This window comes from Takifugu flavidus, chromosome 18 (genome assembly GCF_003711565.1).
Source record: "Takifugu flavidus isolate HTHZ2018 chromosome 18, ASM371156v2, whole genome shotgun sequence".
NCBI classification, from domain to species: domain Eukaryota; kingdom Metazoa; phylum Chordata; class Actinopteri; order Tetraodontiformes; family Tetraodontidae; genus Takifugu; species Takifugu flavidus.
In genome coordinates this window covers 5,508,861-5,525,756 of record NC_079537.1, presented here as the reverse complement: position 1 = coordinate 5,525,756, position 16,896 = coordinate 5,508,861, and the positions used below count along the sequence as shown (strand labels likewise).

The 16,896-nt window shown below is 44.0% G+C and overlaps 2 protein-coding genes across 3 annotated transcripts; one reads left to right on the top strand and one right to left on the bottom strand.

The window, feature by feature from the left end:
• Nucleotides 1-1,015: 1,015 nt before the first annotated feature.
• LOC130514425 (elongation factor Tu, mitochondrial-like) lies at nt 1,016-3,890 on the top strand. 2 transcript variants are annotated; one of them, XM_057014005.1, is made up of 9 exons: nt 1,016-1,126; nt 1,640-1,741; nt 1,871-2,037; nt 2,185-2,454; nt 2,542-2,674; nt 2,804-2,908; nt 3,016-3,167; nt 3,349-3,468; nt 3,647-3,890. In XM_057014005.1, the coding sequence occupies exons 1-9, from the start codon at nt 1,117-1,119 to the stop codon at nt 3,788-3,790; spliced, it is 1,203 nt and encodes a 400-aa protein (XP_056869985.1). In that variant the 5' UTR covers nt 1,016-1,116; the 3' UTR covers nt 3,791-3,890. The 2 variants fall into 2 exon arrangements, with proteins under 2 accessions (XP_056869985.1, XP_056869984.1); XM_057014004.1 differs by having other exon boundaries at nt 1,040-1,153.
• A 3,780-nt stretch (nt 3,891-7,670) lies between these two features.
• Nucleotides 7,671-12,990, bottom strand: kcnj12b (potassium inwardly rectifying channel subfamily J member 12b). The gene is made up of 2 exons (XM_057014003.1): nt 11,716-12,990; nt 7,671-9,947 (listed from the first exon to the last, which is right to left on the bottom strand). The coding sequence occupies exon 2, from the start codon at nt 9,873-9,875 to the stop codon at nt 8,610-8,612; it is 1,266 nt and encodes a 421-aa protein (XP_056869983.1). The 5' UTR covers nt 9,876-9,947; nt 11,716-12,990; the 3' UTR covers nt 7,671-8,609.
• Nucleotides 12,991-16,896: the final 3,906 nt, after the last annotated feature.

The window sequence follows — 16,896 nt, the reverse complement described above, 5'->3', positions numbered from 1 at the left end:
GGTGGGCAGAGAGGGAGGAGAAGGATGTATATACAATAATCCAAGATAAATGGATAATCAGCCCCTGTATACCTGTAGTACAGAGGGTGTATACAATATCCATATCAGAATATATAATATTCAGTGTGTGCTGTTAGGCATTGTGTTTGTTGTGCAGTCTGACAGCAGCCGACACAGTGAGGGTGGAGCAGCCGCTCACTGAAGGAGCTGCCCTGAGCTGCCAGGACAGCTCCTTTGAACTGCATTGTGGGGTCTGATAAGGTGACGATTCACAAAGGAGAAACGATGACACCATCATTTTCTACTTGAGAACATGCAGGCATTCCATTTAAACAGCAAGATGCGTGTCAATGTTTCCACATTTCTCTCTCTATATATGTAAATATGATCTGATCAATGCATTTCTCAATTTTCATGGGACAGATTTCGTTGTGAAGTAACATACTCGTTTCTCCTGTTACAACATGTTTTACTTTTTTACCACTTTGTATGCAAGTCTGTCAACATTCTTTTTGTAAAGCCCTTCAGGGTTTTATGTTTAATTGTTTCTTTGTTTTTTTCCGCAACTTACAGTTCTGTTTTTGACACTGACAAGCTGCCCTCTATTTTCTTTAGATTACTTGTCAGGAATAAAATTGTTGGGAAAATGCCAGCACTTTAGATGACCATGGAATACTGGTTTTCACTGGTTTTCACTGCCCAAATTTTTCATTTTAAGAATATTTCTCTTGCCTGTGGTGTTCATCTCACTGTGCTGGCATCTATTCTCTTTTAAAAAGTCGACTTGGTAGCTTAAAATTACATGGCATGAAGTCAATCAAATAAACGACAAAATAAATTTATATACAGTATTAAGTTGTGTAACATTAAAAGGGCTTTTGGGGTGAACCCTGGCCTGATAGGGTGGGCCCCAGGTGTGGTTCTGCTCCTGTCCACAGCCAATCACAGGCCCCTATCCTTCCACCCCAGACCAATCGACTGCTTGCAACGGCAAATGAGTATTTGCATCCAAAGCATAGAAAAAACATGAACCGCAGAAAGACAAACAGAAATATTCCGACAAAGATCAAAACGCCCCTATTAAATCTTCTGCTGATCTTTGGATAACCACCTGAGATGGCAGAAGGTGAGAGATTCTCTTCAGATTTGTCTGGTAAAACAGTTTAATTAACTAGAAACCTTTTTTCTTGTGTTTAACTCAAAGCTGTTTTTTTCCATGAAGTACATTTGTTTGCAATAATATAGCTCCTCAGCTGTGGAGATGCAACACTATATTGTCACGTTACCAGAGTGTTAGTTTTAGGAACTGCTGATTGCTTTGACTTTGCAGTTGTTGTGCTTTAAGATCTCAGTGCTGCTTTTGACAAAAGTGACCACACTAATCGCATCTCATGTTTGGAAGCACTGTGTAGATATCAGGGACAGTAAATTCTAGTGGTTTCAATTGTATTTCACCTACCGATGTTGGACTCGGTGTTTTAGAGTCTTTATCTGTCGTGTTGCGCTCCGCAAAGATCTCTGTTTGGGCCAAGGAACCTGCAAGCATGAATGCCTCAACCTGATCTCCCTTCACTGGCTTCCTGTTTATATGAAAATTTTCTGACAGATTTTTTTTGTTTGTATTTTGTTTTTTCTGCAGAGGCAAAGAAGACATTCAAGAGGGACAAGCCCCTTGTGAACATTGGAACAATTGGCCATGTTGACCATGGCAAGACAACGCTGACTGCAGCCATTACTAAAGGTAGAATATCTACTGAACAAGCTTTCAAATCACAAAACTTGATTTGATGTAGAAACAGGTTCTGTAATCCTCAGACAAAGGTCAAGATTCACATCACTAATCCCCATCACATTTGATCTTTTTGGTCAGTGCTTGCTGATGCTGGTGGCGCAAACTATGAAACGTACGAGGACATAGACAACGCCCCTGAAGAAAAGGCCAGAGGAGCCACCATTAGTGTCTCTCATGTTGAATACTCCACAGCCAACAGACATTATGCTCACACAGACTGCCCTGGTCACGCTGACATCATCAAGGTGATTAACTTTACCATCACGAAGCACCTGCCAAAGAGCTGGTTTAAAAAGTCTTGATGGGGGCGTATTTTTTTCGAGCTGATCACAACCCTTTTCTTGTCAGGTTAGCTCAATTTGATTTTTTAATAAGTTAAGTCTGTTTTATAGAACATGATTACAGGCGCATCCCAGATGGATGGCTGCATCCTGGTGGTGGCAGCCACAGACGGTCAGATGCCTCAGACCAGAGAGCAACTCCTCATGGCCAGGCAGATCGGTGTGGAGCATGTGGTGGTCTTCATTAACAAGGCTGATGTTGTGGATAATGAGGAGTTATTGGACTTAGTGGAAATAGATATCCGAAAGCTGCTCACAGAGATCGGATATGATGGCAAGAACACACCTGTCATAACAGGCTCGGCCCTCTGCGCTCTGGAGGTGAAGAAGAAACTTATTCTACAATCTATCAACTACAGTTTGGCTGTGTGAAGGTGCTCTACCTGCTTTTTCTCTGTTGTTTCTCAGAATCGAGAGCCTGAGCTTGGTATGAATGCAGTGTTGAAACTCTTGGAGATTGTGGATGCTTATGTTCCTCTGCCCAAAAGAGAGCTGGATAAACCATTCCTTCTCCCCATTGAAGATTTTTTTTCCATCACAGGTCTGGGAAAGAAGAATGTCGAACCGATCATGAATTGCTTTATAGTTAAACGTTAAATGTGTTGACTCCACCTTCCAGCATACACAGGTTGATGATGTAAATTTGAGGGCATTTATTTGTGTCTCTCAGGAAGGGGCACCGTGGTGTCAGGCACTTTGTTGAGAGGGGTCATCCAAACTGGTCAGGAGGCTGAACTTTTTGGGTACAATTGCAGCTTCAGCTCTGTGATTACAGGTAAGTGGAAAGTACAGAGGGGGGGAAATGGCGATTATGATCTAAAGTACTGTCCTAAACAAATGAGTTTAATCTTGAATACATATTGTTGACGCCTTGCTGGTCAGGTATTGAGAAGCTCCACAAGTCCTTTGACCAGGCAGAAGCAGGAGATAATCTGGGCGCTTTGGTTCGTGGTCTGAAGACAGAAGATGTGAGGAGAGGGATGGTGATGTGCAAACCCGGATCTATCAAACCTCACCAGAAAGTCCAAGCACAGGTCAGAAAACAACATATTTAATTTTTAAAGTAGTGTTGAACAAGAATTCAAAATGGCAATTTTAAATCTTTTAGTGCCTTGCAACGACCAAAAAGCAGTGTGTGTGTGTGTGTGTGTGTGTGTGTGTGTGTGTGTGTGTGTGTGTGTGTGTGTGTGTGTGTGTGTGTGTCTTGTATTTCAGGTGTATGTTCTGTCTAAAGAGGAGGGAGGAAGACACACACCATTTTTCTCCAACTACAGGCCTGTCATGTCCTCTCTCACCTGGCAAATTAACGCCACTCTCACTCTGCCCGCTGACAAGGTTTGTCTGCCTCAGAATCAGAATTTCTGTGTGTGTGTGTGTGTGTGTGTGTGTGTGTGTGTGTGTGTGGTGTGTGTGTGTGTGTGTGTGTGTGTGCGTGCGTGTGTGTGTGTGTGTGTGACTTCTGAGTCTGTGAAATCACAATCATCAAACATCACTGTGCCTGTCGATCTTTCAGAAATTGGCAATGCCAGGGGACTACACCTCCATGACGCTGATGCTCATTTATCCGATGCCTCTGGAAAAATTCCAGCGGTTTGCTTTAAGAGAGGGAAACCAAACCATCTGTGCTGGTGTGATTACAGACATTCTGACAGATTAGTACAAAGGAACACCAGAACAAGTCTGTGCAGTCTGCGCCTGGAATGTTATCTGTACCTAGAGAGATCAAACAATTCTGGAAATAAACCATATACCATAAACAAGGCATAAAGAATGATACATTATTCACACAATTAAAACAGAAGACTCAAAGAAATAAAATCGAGCCTTTTTACGGAGATGAACTTCAGCAATCGGCCGCAAGGTGGCAGGACAGAGTTGTTTCAACAGCCAGTGGCAGGTTGGTGACGTCACATCTGACCCTATTACAGTTCACGTGCTTGCGTTAGAACTGCGGTTGCAAGTCATAAAAATGCTTTTTATTTGGTTCCTGAGAGATCGGGAGCCAGATTTCAATATTTGGACAAAATGACCGATAAAAATCAAACAGCTTTTAATCTGATAAAAAGCATGGTGGCGAGTAAGTATCAACACCGTGCTCAATGGCTTTGAATGAGTCTTAATAGTGTCTGAATGTGCGTGACCTTTAGTAGATTATCTCAGAGCGATAATCCTGGGCGACCCTGTTGGTGTCTGTGCTCACTGAATGTGGCCGTGCGCCTCTGCTGGTCGCCCAGCAGGAAGTTGTCGAGGTATTTAAGTCAGTGCCTGGTGTAATCTAATCAGCCTGTTGCTGTAATCAAATCCAGCATGTCTGCAGAAGTCGAGGCTCGTAGGCCTGAGTGATGTGCCCAGCTGGAGGAGGGCGAGTGTTTTCCACAAGTCCGAATCACACGGTCAACACTGGATCACGCACTGGCGCTGGGCAACACAAGGCCTCACCTCTGGCTGACCTGTTGTTCCTGTCGACAGGAACCCCAAAGGTCAAATCAGAGGGAGGGGTCACAAATTTTCAAATATCCTAAGGTAGAAAATGCAACTCATTTGAGGCTGCTGCCAAAGGTGGGAGCAATACGCACAATTACAACCCTGTGATCCCCCGTGATCACCTTTAAAATTAATAATTTGGCTGTTGCCATGGAAATTCAGGCCCATTTTAGTGGATGGAACTCTTCCCATCATCATCATCATCATCATGATCATCATCAAGGATCTCTGAAGGCGTTCACACACATCCATTAGCAGGAAAAATAAGACAGAGAGTTACAGTTGGCAGCTGAAAACTGACTAACACTGGTTACATTCAATGAAATTTAAATGTTTAGTCAAATGGACACAAAAAATCTAGTCGTCAACATTCATTCATCCCAAATATTTTGTTGTTTTCCAGAGAAATGAGAGCCAACGTCATAGCCTCACTCTGTGGAAGTCAGCTTTCATAGAAGTGGACCAAAACAATAACCAGATAAACAAAAATGAAAAATAATAATAGCAGTAGGAGGGAAGGAAGTGTTACCTGGAAATTAATTGGCCGCTTAATGGATGTGCCCATATCATCCACTGGTTGTCAATAATTATTTTAACAAGGTGCACCAACATGGAGAAAAGAAGAAATAAGCATCATGCTTCATAAACTCAATTGGGAACAAAAAGTAAAGGTTTATTTATTTCAGCCTCCTGGAAAAGATCCTTCATGTTTTTTATGTGTAAACGTATTAACGTATTAATGCTTCATTGTACTAAAAAGGGATTCGAGAGCCAAAGCGGACGCTTATATCAACTTTTACATTTCCTCTGAATATCTTATGGTTCCAGCCAATCCTCCCCGGTATGAAAAACCAGTTTCCTCTGAGTAACTTTTCCAGTTAGAGTGGGTTTGTTTCGCCATCCAGCTCTCGTCCATTCAGGGGAACCCTCCTCTGACCTCTGAGCTGCCCACACCTCACAAGATGACAGATCTGATCTTATTCTGAATGAGGAGGGAAGCTGTCATGTGATAGCAGGACTGTGCCCAGACTGGTTTCCTCGATTCGTCCTGTCACTTTCCAACAGCCAAGGACAACATTGGAAGCGGACTAGCAGCCAGTCCGGCGGTTTTTAGCAGCAAAGGTTTGTAGAGCGGCAGGAACGAGTCTGTCTCAACCTGGACGATAGACAGGTGGCGTCAGAGCAGAAGCCAAGGTGTGAAAATGGACCTCAAATACTGACATTGTTTCTAATATTATCTTATGTGATTAAGGCTCCTCAAGATCGAGGTTGTATAATTGACCAAACCATTATTGACAGTTATAGAAAATTGTAAGAGCAACAACAAAAGAGTAAAAAAAAAGTGAAAAAACAGAAAAATGCATTATTTTCTATAATTATTTTTAGGACCTATTATTTCATGTCATTGTTTGGTAAATCTGCATGAAGATGAGATTCAGTTGATCTCATTTTCGTGATCATTTATCCTGATCACAAAAACACATGTTATACTCTTATGATTCTTTGTGTTTTAAATGCTTTAGTAAATATTTAGTCTATTCTTTAGGGGACGGTGGAAATATTGGAATAAAACATCTGGCTGCCTTCTTAGAATTAAAATCTGATGTCTGTGCCATTTCTCCCTTTATAAAAATCGGGAAATCATCATTAAAAAGAGGGGGGGAAATAAACATACTGTAACTCTCTTGTTAAAATAGGCTAAACAAACAAACAAACAAACAAACAAAACAACAATCAGGTGGAGGGAGGGAAGGAAAAACATCAGCCTGAGCATCCACCTCCATCAGGCCAGAAAAACCTGCCGCAATTAAAGCCGAACCTGCCCTTCAGCATCCCACTCTGCATGTTGGAAGACTGACCCTTCTCATCCTCCAACACTACTGAGTGGGAGAAAAAAAAACCAAGCATCCTGGTTTATTCTCAGAGCTCCTTCCCTCACAGAACACCTCTCTAAAGAATCAGCACAAGACACGTGCTGATCCGGTGTGAGCGGGCCGCCTGGCCTGGGTTTAATTGAAGGAAATCACAGGGATGAAAAGGAAATGACGCCACTAAAAATGAATAATAAACACTTGTTGAGCCAAAGCTGCGGCCTGGCAGCTACTGTGCTCCGTGACCTCTCTTTCCAGCACGCAAGGTCGCACCGCAGCACTGCCAAGTCGTGTCTGCTCACGCCAAGATGTGCCTGATGGGTTGCATAATGGTGAAAGAAGAAACCTCTTACCCCGAACACATGCCGCTCCGCCACGTCACAGCTATAAATTACAATCTGCTCCTCCATGTTTGTCAAACAGCTCGGACTCCTTTTGCCACTTTGGTTATATCAAAATGGGGCAATTTTAGAATTCATTATTTATCTTGACATTGCGAAGCTTGTTTAAACTGTCTTCGCATGTGTAAGGGGGGAAAACATCAGAATCATGAGAGCAGCGTGTTTCTTCTTCTTTTTTTAGCCTAAAAGATGGTGATAACGCTGGCGTTAAATAATGTACCCGCGCTGCATCCCATTAGCAAATGACCACCATTTGTTTTCCCCAGTCCACCTTACGGGGCCTTTTTAGCCCCAGTCAGCGAAATGTGACTGCAAATGTGGAGAATTTTGCTTAAATGGCAGAACGTGAGGCCCAAAGCTAGCTTTATTGGAGGTCTGTTACTCAAAGGCTGCAGGGGTCTACCTGGAATGAAGAAAACATGGAGAAAGAGTTGCAATAAGAGAAGAGTTAAGATGGTCAAAGCCTTTGAATTGACCTTTAATGACCTTCACTAATGTTGGATTCCATACTTCCATACTCATATGCGATCACCAGCAACCTCTGGGCTGATAAAGACAATAGATCTCTCGACGTGGCTCCGTTCCAATGAGATCACCTCGGCTTCATCAATCGGTCACTTTGTTTCTGCAACCCCAGGATGTTTGGTCGAGAGAAGTGGGTGGATTCTTATATTTAGTCATAAAAACTGATGGTGTGTAGGAGGAGCAGAGACGCTCCCGAAGAAACATTTTCTTCTTCCTCGCTGTGAACGTGCTGACATTAATTGCTGGATGGACACAGTTGAGTTGTACACTTTTATTTTGATGTGGGAGATTTGGGAGGAGTGTCTGTTTTAAACATTGAAACCTCAGTTTAGGGTGGTCGACCTTTTTATAAAGCTGACAGCGTCGTTGAGAACCAAATAAGGGAACTACCGTGAAATGGCAGTATAGAAAAATTCATTTTAATACCACAGAAGGGAGGCCTGCATGTCCTAGTTTCAATAAATCCTGCAGTATCTCATATTTTTAAACAATTTAACACAAAACTCTTTCCAGTTCATGCCAGCATACGCAGCTTTCTAGTGTGCTAATATAGTTTATTTGGAGTTAGATTTGTAAAGCACTGAAGATGTACAATGCAGTGTGTATTTTTGACACCCCCTGATTTCCCTTACAGATTATTTTCAATGGAATTGTGTATTTACTCACACAAACAGCCGATTCCTTAGAAAAAAAAAATACTGTGCAAACCAGGTTAATAAACATCTTCTCAGGTCAAATGTGAAAATGAAACTAGATTTTCCTCCATTCAGTCCCTGTTCGACATCATGATAAACAATGAAATGATCAATAAAATCTCTGTGGTTGATAAGTGCGGCTCGTGTTATGTACATCTATCAATTGAATGTACGCAATAGTGCGAAATCTCCACTGACACTACATAAAGTAGAATATTTAAGTGTTAAACATTGAGCGACGAGCTTCTCGAAGTCTCCCAGAATGTCTCTGAGTGTTCGTGCGCTAGCACATGTGTTTGTCCCGCATGTCTTAAAAACACGGATTTGTGCAAATGGGAACAATTTTGGTTGCAGGATGAGGATTTTCACACCTGGGAAACCACAAAAGTTAATCCAACGGGAACCTGTTGAGGCTCATTTGTTTGCCAGTAGACAATCCTGAAGTTGCTAGGACGCCACTCCTCCGCTGTTTATGCACATATAAACAAACAAGCGTCGGATCACATCACTGATTCCCTCAGCGAGGTGTTTTGATCCGCGTGCTCCTTCAACAGCTCGGACAAGCACTTCCTGTCCCTCTCCGACTTTAGGTCCTCCTCCTCTTCATCCCTGGTGATGAAGGCCAGCTCGTTCTCGTAGCAAAAGGAGTTCGCCCCGGACGTCAGGAATTTGCGCTCCTCCATGTCCTTGGCGCTGCACCTGGGGGTGGAGGGCACCTCGAAGGTTTTGTGAAAGAAGGCGTAGTCTATCCTGTACTGGCTCTTCTCCTCGAAGATGACGGGCTCGAAGCGGTGACCCCACAGGATCTCGGAGGGCAGGTAGGAGCTGCGCGCCTGCGTGGTCATGGCGGTGGCCTCCACCAGACCCTCAAGAATGATCACGATCTCAAAGTCCGACGCTTCCAGGTCGTGCTTGCTGATGCCAAACAGCGGACTTTCCTCGTCAATTTCGTGCACGACAGTGAGGGGGGCCACCAGGAAGAGGCGGTCGGTGCCTTTGTCGTAGCCCACGTTCATGTCGATCTGGTCCAGGGGGATGTACTCCCCTTCCTCCGTGTAACGGGGCTTGAGGAGCTGCGCTCTCACATGAGCTTCGACAATGTGGCTCTTCCTCAAATTGGCGACCCTGAACATGAAGCAGAGCTTCCCATCATGCAAAGCGATGACCGCGTTGTGGCTGAACAGTAGGGTCTCCGCGCGCTTTTTGGGCCGCGCCATCTTGGCCATGATGGCACCGATCATGAAGGCGTCGATGATGCAGCCGACGATGGACTGAAAGACCACCATGAAGATGGCAGCCGGGCACTCCTCCGTTACGCAGCGGGCGCCGTAGCCGATGGTCGTCTGCGTCTCCACGGAAAACAGGAAGGCCGTCACGAAGGTGCTGACCTGCGTGACGCACGGAACAAAGTCGTCGTCCATTCCGGAGCGGTCCATGTCGCCATGGAGGAGGCCGATGAGCCAGAACGCCAGGCCGAACATCAGCCAGGACACCACGAAGACCAGGCTGAACAGCAGGAACATGTATCGCCAGCGGATGTCCACGCAGGTGGTGAAGATATCGGAGATGTAGCGCCACGACTTCTCGTCCATGTTGGAGAAATGGATGTTGCACTGGCCGCTCTTGCTGACAAAGCGGCTGTGGCGTTTGCGCCTGGTGTGAATTTTGCCATTGCCAAAGCTGCCCACAGCGGGCATGTTCCCGAGCCTCAGACCTTCGTCTTCAATGGACAGGAAGCTGTGGCGGTGGGTTCTTCCCACGCTCATCCCTCAGTGGGCCACAGCCGCGTGGCTTCATGCAAGTCCGACCAGGCTCGCGGGAAGTGCAACGGCAGCTTTCTGTGAAGGAGACACATAGTGATTCCGACATTCCCTGTTGCGGAGAACATGATGGAGCATATTCTGATGATTTCCTGCTGAAATCATCCCTCATCATATGGATGTTGAGGCAGTTTTATCCCAACAATCTAACACAAAATTGAGCAATAAGGCGAATTGCTGCGATCTAGAATCAGGTTAACGGCGCGAGAGCCTTGTTCTTACCTAAACTGACACTTAAATAAGTTTATAATTTGATGCACTTCCCTTCATTTGGCTGTCAGTGTCTCAGCTACTGTACTGCTTATACAATAGATATTTCTCCGATCATTAAGGTACAGAAATAGGCAGCTAATCTAATGCTCTGCAATTTTATGTGACGTATCTTCTGTTTCCTCCAGCTGGTACAGCTATTAGAGTTACTAAAGTACTTTGATGAGGCTGCGTAATTCTCCTGTGAGGCTCCACTGGAAAAATAATACAGGGCTGGAGAGGAGGGGGGGCTGGAGCATCATACGAAGAGGCCGAGCATCAGACGAAGGTCTAAGGCTCGGGCCCACGATATCTGCAGTTTCAACTAACGTGATTGTTGAATTCCCGAGAATAACAGATGAACAGCAGGTTAGGCGTTTTAAAACATCTTATTTAAGGACTGAGTCAGCTTTGGATGTTTTGCAGCCTGAGCAGAAGAGCCGGGGGCCCGACAGCAAACTGATATCGGAATGGTGCAGGATGATCTCCTTCAGATATTATCTAGTGGGTTGGAAACCACAGCATGTATTTTTTTTTTTTTTTTTTTTTTAAATACCAGTGTTTATGCAAGCCAGTAAAGTTCCCAGTCTGAAGCTTATTTAGTAGGATTGTTTATGTAAAGCGCTTCCAGGCTGTCCTTGAAGGGGACTTGCTGGTCAGGGAAGATGATGGGATCCTGGAGAACGTACAGATGGACAAGACTAAAAAAACTTTAAGTCAGATGACGCACAGTGAGGAAACGTTTTTCATGTTTTATGGTTTCTGCACCATATGCCCGAAATAAATCATCGGAAAAGTATTACCGGTACTTGAAAGCAATGATGTCGTCTGAATGCTAAAAAAAGAAAACAACTTGACAAAAAGCCCTCAGGGAGATGTAATGTCAGGGTGATTAATCCGAACATCCATTTGATTCTAATTAGTGTTTGCTATGTATTTTTGATTGAGGTTGCTCAGACATCGATCCTTGTCATTAGCAGTAAAGTGTGTGAGCGGGTTGTTATGCAGCCAGTGTTGGCTATGAAATTTTCCTGACATATAACCGGTCTCTCTGTGGTACATTAAGGACTGGTCTGACACCAGTACTGGCCAGCTATCAGTATCATCTGTATGATAACAGCTAATCATCAACAATCAGATTATGTTGCTCTCTGTGCAGATTCCCGTGTGATACCGTCTGTTTCAGCCATCAGCCTCAATTATATATGGACAAAATGATGAAAAAAACAACAGATTAAACTCATTTTCCCTGTAATTAATGGCTTTTTGGATGGATGTGTTTACAAAGCGGCCCCTGGTTGCTAGGAAGCGCATTGTGGAGGATTCAGGGGATATTAATACCGAATATTTGGTGTTTTCTCAGCTCTCAGAGGAGCCACGCTTGCCTGCTGGGCTGCGATCTCAGTGATGGAGTAAAGGCTGGTTTCTATCTGGCATTTCTCACCGTAGAAACACTTTCATCATTGAACCAGTTAACAATTTAGAGAACATCAAGACAATAACCTATGAACATCTGCTCAAATCAGGGCTAACTCACCTTGTGACTCCCAGTAGCTGCTGATTCCCAGGTTTTCTGTCTCTGCGGATCCTTCAGCCAAACTGCCGCATGTTCTCCTCCTGGCCTCTCACTGTCCCCCGAGGCAGAAGAGGTGATGGCCAGAGGCGACCATCATGAACGTGTCTGCAGACTCTAATGCATGTCCGCTCAATGAGGAGAGCGTTACAGGGACGTCCGCCGTTGAGCTCTTCAAAGATGCCGCTGGGTTTGGTATCCAGACAAGGATTAAAAAGTTTTTTCCGGTTTGTTGTGTACTTCCAGAAGGCGCACTGACTCTCCTGTGGAGTAAAATGGCTCACACCACCTGTTAGAGTCCAGTCCAGTAATAACAACAATAATAATAACCATATACTAAACGTGCAGGTCTCCGCAGCTTCTTCGCCAGTCGACAGTCTCACGCGTTTTGAATCTGCTATCTGATCTTGTGCTGCGGATCCCACACTGTATCTCACATCCACTGATCTATTGCTCATTGCTCAGCTCTCCTTCCCCCCCCTCCCTTTCACTGTGTCACTGTAGATACTTGGCATTTGCAGAGTGTGCGCTCGTCCCCGACCCACGGGCGGCCGGACAGACTGAGGCTTGAAGGAACCGGCGATCAAAGAGCTCCTGTTGTGAAAGAATTTATGAAGATACCAATTTTCTATTCCTTTTTAAGATAAATTCTTTTTTTTTTTTTTTTTTTAAAAAAGGCTCACACAGTATAAAATCTATCCATTGCTGCATCTCTAAATAAAGAAAGAGGCATTTATGGTATATATTTCCATCCCACACTGGCTCGCGTCGTCTTTATTTTCTAACCTAAATCAACCAGATTAGAGAGTGGGTGGTGTGGTCTCCATTTTGACTCATTCAGAAGGGAAAGCAGCACTTTTTAAAACACATTGTTAAAAAAGGACACGTGGGCAGATTCTTTCTGAACATCGCTCTGTGTGTTTGGAACCCGTGTGCACTGACCGCTCCATCAGCTCTGACCCGCGCTGACATTTGCAGCCGGCCTCCGAGGGTGTCCCGCGGTACCATTTTCACCAGCGGCTGAATCCTTTGGGGTGACAGTGTTGAAGGGGGGGCATGGTATTTGGTAAGGTGAGGTGAGGATGGGGTGAGCTGCAGTCGCATGTGTTCAGTCATGTGGGCGGTAGAAAACTTTTTCATGGACGTCACTGATTTTTTTAGTGCTGTGCTTAATTGGTGAAATCTCTTATCCATAATAACAACGTCAGCATGGTTCTGGCAGGAAGGATAACGATCTCAAGTATCTTCAAGTGAAAATAATAACAACTTTGAGAAATAGCAGGTCAAAATTGAATGTGTATGGATACTTTTGTGATGGGATTTTCCCAGATAAAAAAGGCACAGCAATTTTACTCTATTTTTGCAAAATAAATGATGCTTTATTCTAGCAATATTTGTAGAAAAATGAGGTTTTAAAAGGAGCATTTTGCAGAGGGGAAGCAAATAGAATAATTTATGAGGATTTATTAATGAAATATATGAAATTGAGAGGTTTAAATATAATAATAGAAGAAGATACATAACTTAAAAGCACCAAATTTTACACACAAATAAATACAATATGAAAAGCTGCCTTTTTGGAACCAAGAAATTGAAAATTAAATTTAAATCCAAAGGTAAACAAGAAGCAAACAAAAATTCCAAATTAAATGAAACCTTTATTTATTTACAGTTATTTAAATCTAAGCGGGCACATTTGAGAGAGGTGGTGGGTGGTGGGTCTCCTTGGTCTCCTCTGACCCAGCTCAGATTCATTTGGGCTGTCAGAGGCCAGAATGATCGGTGGGGGACATGTGTGACACTGGGAAACAACACCCCCCCCCCCCCCCCCCTCCCCAGTCCAGGCGAAAACATAATGAGGTGAGTATCAGTCAGGAAAACAAATCTGACCTTTAAGAGGCTGGTTTCACATTCAGGTGCATGATGGATTCTCTCCACTCATTACGAGCAACTCTGGATTCTCCCTTTGTTGGTCTTGTGTTGCTGTAATTTCAGGGCTCTAAATGGGTTACGGGACCAGATGGAGATGTGCTGTAGGCACAGAGGGAGAGAGCCCAGAGATCCGGCGTTTCGTACCCAGGAAGTTATTTAAAGGCCTGCCTGGCTGCGGTGGGACAAAATGGGCCAGGCTCCACCGTGCTCTGGAACACATGCTGCGGAGTCTGATCACACTTTCATCGCCTTTCACATAATTAGCACAGGCTGTCCTGATTAACTGCGAGTGTTATGTCATGCTGTGGTTAATATCGCGGTGGGGCGCAGAGGAAAGGGTCACCGGGTGTTTGCTCGGAGCTCCTGAGCTGCGGCAGGACGGCGGCAGCTACTCTAGTCGTGGTTTCTCTCTCTTTCTTTCCTCTTTCATGAGCGCTTCTGCCAGCTCTACTCATTGTTCTGAGAGCTGCTGATGGGCCTGTCATAGTAATAGAAGATCACTCCCATAATACCGATGCAAGCGAGGCGGCTTTTATTTGAGAGTTTCGATTTCAACAAACGCACAGGGAAAAGAACGGAATCATAGGGAACAGGTCATGAACTGTTCATCTAATGTGCTCAATGGCACTTTTCTCTAATGGTGATTCTATTTTATTCTCTTATATAAGCTGATGAATTTAAAGCGTGTCCACCGTGCATTTTGAGTGAGGCTGGATGCTCTGTAGTTGCTGTGAACTGGGTCAAATGAGATAAAGAAAAGGCAGAAAAAACACAATAATTGTTATCTTTTATGGGTATTAAATCCTAATTAGATGACCTCCTGCATCATGGCTGAAACAATGGTGGTTTGAGGACTGGTGCCACTGCAAGAAACCAGCTGAACCACCTTGAAGGCTGTGCAGAAAGAAGAGGTGTTGAGCTCCCACTCAGGAGACGGAGATGCTGCTACACAAGGAAAGCTCTATTATTTGAGGAGCTGTTCAATAAAACTTTACTTAAACTGCTCCAGACCTGCCTCATCAGCACCCCACTACTCACCTCAAGTGGCCTCAAATTTTAAGACAATAAATTAATTAGCTATGAATGAGGTAGCATGAGCGACCTTTGACCCTCAGTGGCAATGACCAGGTTGAACAGGTGACTACCCTGATGATTGCCATGGAAACAAGCAAACTTCATGTGGAGCAAAGCCACCGAGTTCAGGACTTTCTGTTGCGGCGTCTGCCCGGGATGGAGACATCCATCCTTACCGGATCAAATGGGCCACTTATTCTTGCAGCCTGAGCAGGTGCGGCTGTGCTCTGGTGCTTCTGCATCAGGCGCTCATCAGTCATGGGGAGCGTTTGTAGGGCAGCGCGGCTCTGCAGCTGCACGTGCACGGCAGTAAATCCAAAAGCAATGAAGCAAGGAGAGATGTATTGCTGTTCTTGGATGACCCAAAACCTTTCTGTCCATACTTTTGATCTCCATAACATGGTGTAGGCATCTTCCTACCCACTGCAGAACAAACGTGGTGCACCAACGGCGTGATTGTTTTCATCCAAATGTCACTTCCCTCATACAGTAGCCCTACTAAAGCCGTCTGAACGGTGGCCCAACACCCGTCTGCCTGTGAGCTAGCAACAATTTGACATGTAAGTACTGGTGCAAGGGTGAAATGTGGACATAGGCCCTTGCACCAGTCTTCTCTTTATCACAGGGTTTGTGATTGTTTGCCTGGGTCATACACACACTTGGGTCATACACACACTTGGGTCATACACACAGGTGTGCGTGTTCTTTTCTTTCTTTTGCCCTCTCAGGATCACTTGGGGGGGGTGGCATTTGGGAGTTTGGCACTTTGCTCAAGAGCACTTCAACAGTACGGTACTCTGAATAACAACAAATTCTCATATTTTAGGACTCCTTTCTGTCTTGTAAATTAAACCAAACTTTCTTTGCAAATAGAGCCAGACAAGCTCACAGGTGCAGAGATAACGCTGCGGTCAGCTCACATGTTTGCACTTTTACACCCCGGCGTCAGCAGGAAGCAAAAGGAGGGTGCAGAGTTTTAACGAGCTGCGACCTTACAGATATGATTAGTTCTTCAGTGAGGGCGCCAAGAGACCTGTTGACAATCTGAAATCAGAGCTGTGGAAATTTTGACATTCGCAGTTAAGAATCTTTGTCTCCGTGGCGGAGTTTTACGGCCATAAAGGCTTTTTGTGTGACACCGCAGATATTAATAGGTTTGTGTGATTTGTGCGTCGGAGGTTAACTGAGGCGAGAGGTAAGGTATCACGAGCACCGCGTGGAATGTTCTTTTACTGGGCAGCATGGTCAGCAGCAGTACAGGAGACCCCGGTGCTTATTACAGCCAGACATGGAAAAAACTGCAACATTGTGCTGTTATTGGGAGCAAGCATTTTAGTAAAATATATTTGAACTGAATGGAATAACTATTTCAATGAAAGAAATACAGGCCATGACCTCCATCCAAATCTATTCAAAGAAACCACCGTTTAACATAGCATCAGCACCACAAACCTGTGTCAGGAAAGATATAAAAGTATGCAAGACTTTTGTATTTTATTACAAAGACAGAAGATACAAGTACTTTTTCTCTTTAAATATGATTTACCCCCAGAGGCAACTTGTTTAGGTAATAGCCTACATTCTGACTGAATTCTTCTCTAAAAATATTTTTGCTCTGCACCTTACGATAAAAAACAGCAAAACATAAAATTTACTGGCTTGTAGTGCATCTTATTTGTGATATTGTGCTACATCTAGTGGTGCAGTATGTTAATAACGTTTTCATAGGGAAAAGCTGGGGTTTGCACCCTCTAGCGGCCACACTGGGGGACCACTACTAATAAAATCAACTTTAAACTGTGAGAAACTAAAACATTTAAGACATATTATTTGATAACAAAGAATATATGCTTTACCATATTAAATAAAGGATTCTGTCTTCAAACAGCAGTTTTACTGAATTACAGGTTCCAGATCAGAATGAATCAAACAGCTTCATTCTTTCTTGGGCAGAAAGGCTTTCTTTTAAACTCTAAAAAAGACAGGGGAAAAAAGAGAGCACAAACTTTGGCCTGTGAGTTAAATAAGTCTGTAACAATGTTCTAAATAGTATAAAACTTTTTTAAAAAAAGGTTTGATGATATGACTCAAGATCACCTTTTTTAACGTTACTTTACCTTTGATCTCACTGCTCTGATC

What these genes read in the sequence shown, in the direction of transcription:
- LOC130514425 (XM_057014004.1), top strand. Translation starts at nt 1,117, where the DNA reads ATGGCAGAAGGTGAGAGATTCTCTTCAGATTTGTCTG. An exon ending in ATTCTCTTCAGATTTGTCTG is followed by an intron (nt 1,154 to 1,639) that starts GTAAAACAGTTT and finishes TTTTTTCTGCAG; the next exon opens with AGGCAAAGAAGACATTCAAG. An exon ending in CGGCCCTCTGCGCTCTGGAG is followed by an intron (nt 2,455 to 2,541) that starts GTGAAGAAGAAA and finishes GTTGTTTCTCAG; the next exon opens with AATCGAGAGCCTGAGCTTGG.
- kcnj12b (XM_057014003.1), bottom strand. Translation starts at nt 9,875, where the DNA reads ATGAGCGTGGGAAGAACCCACCGCCACAGCTTCCTGTCCATTGAAGAC.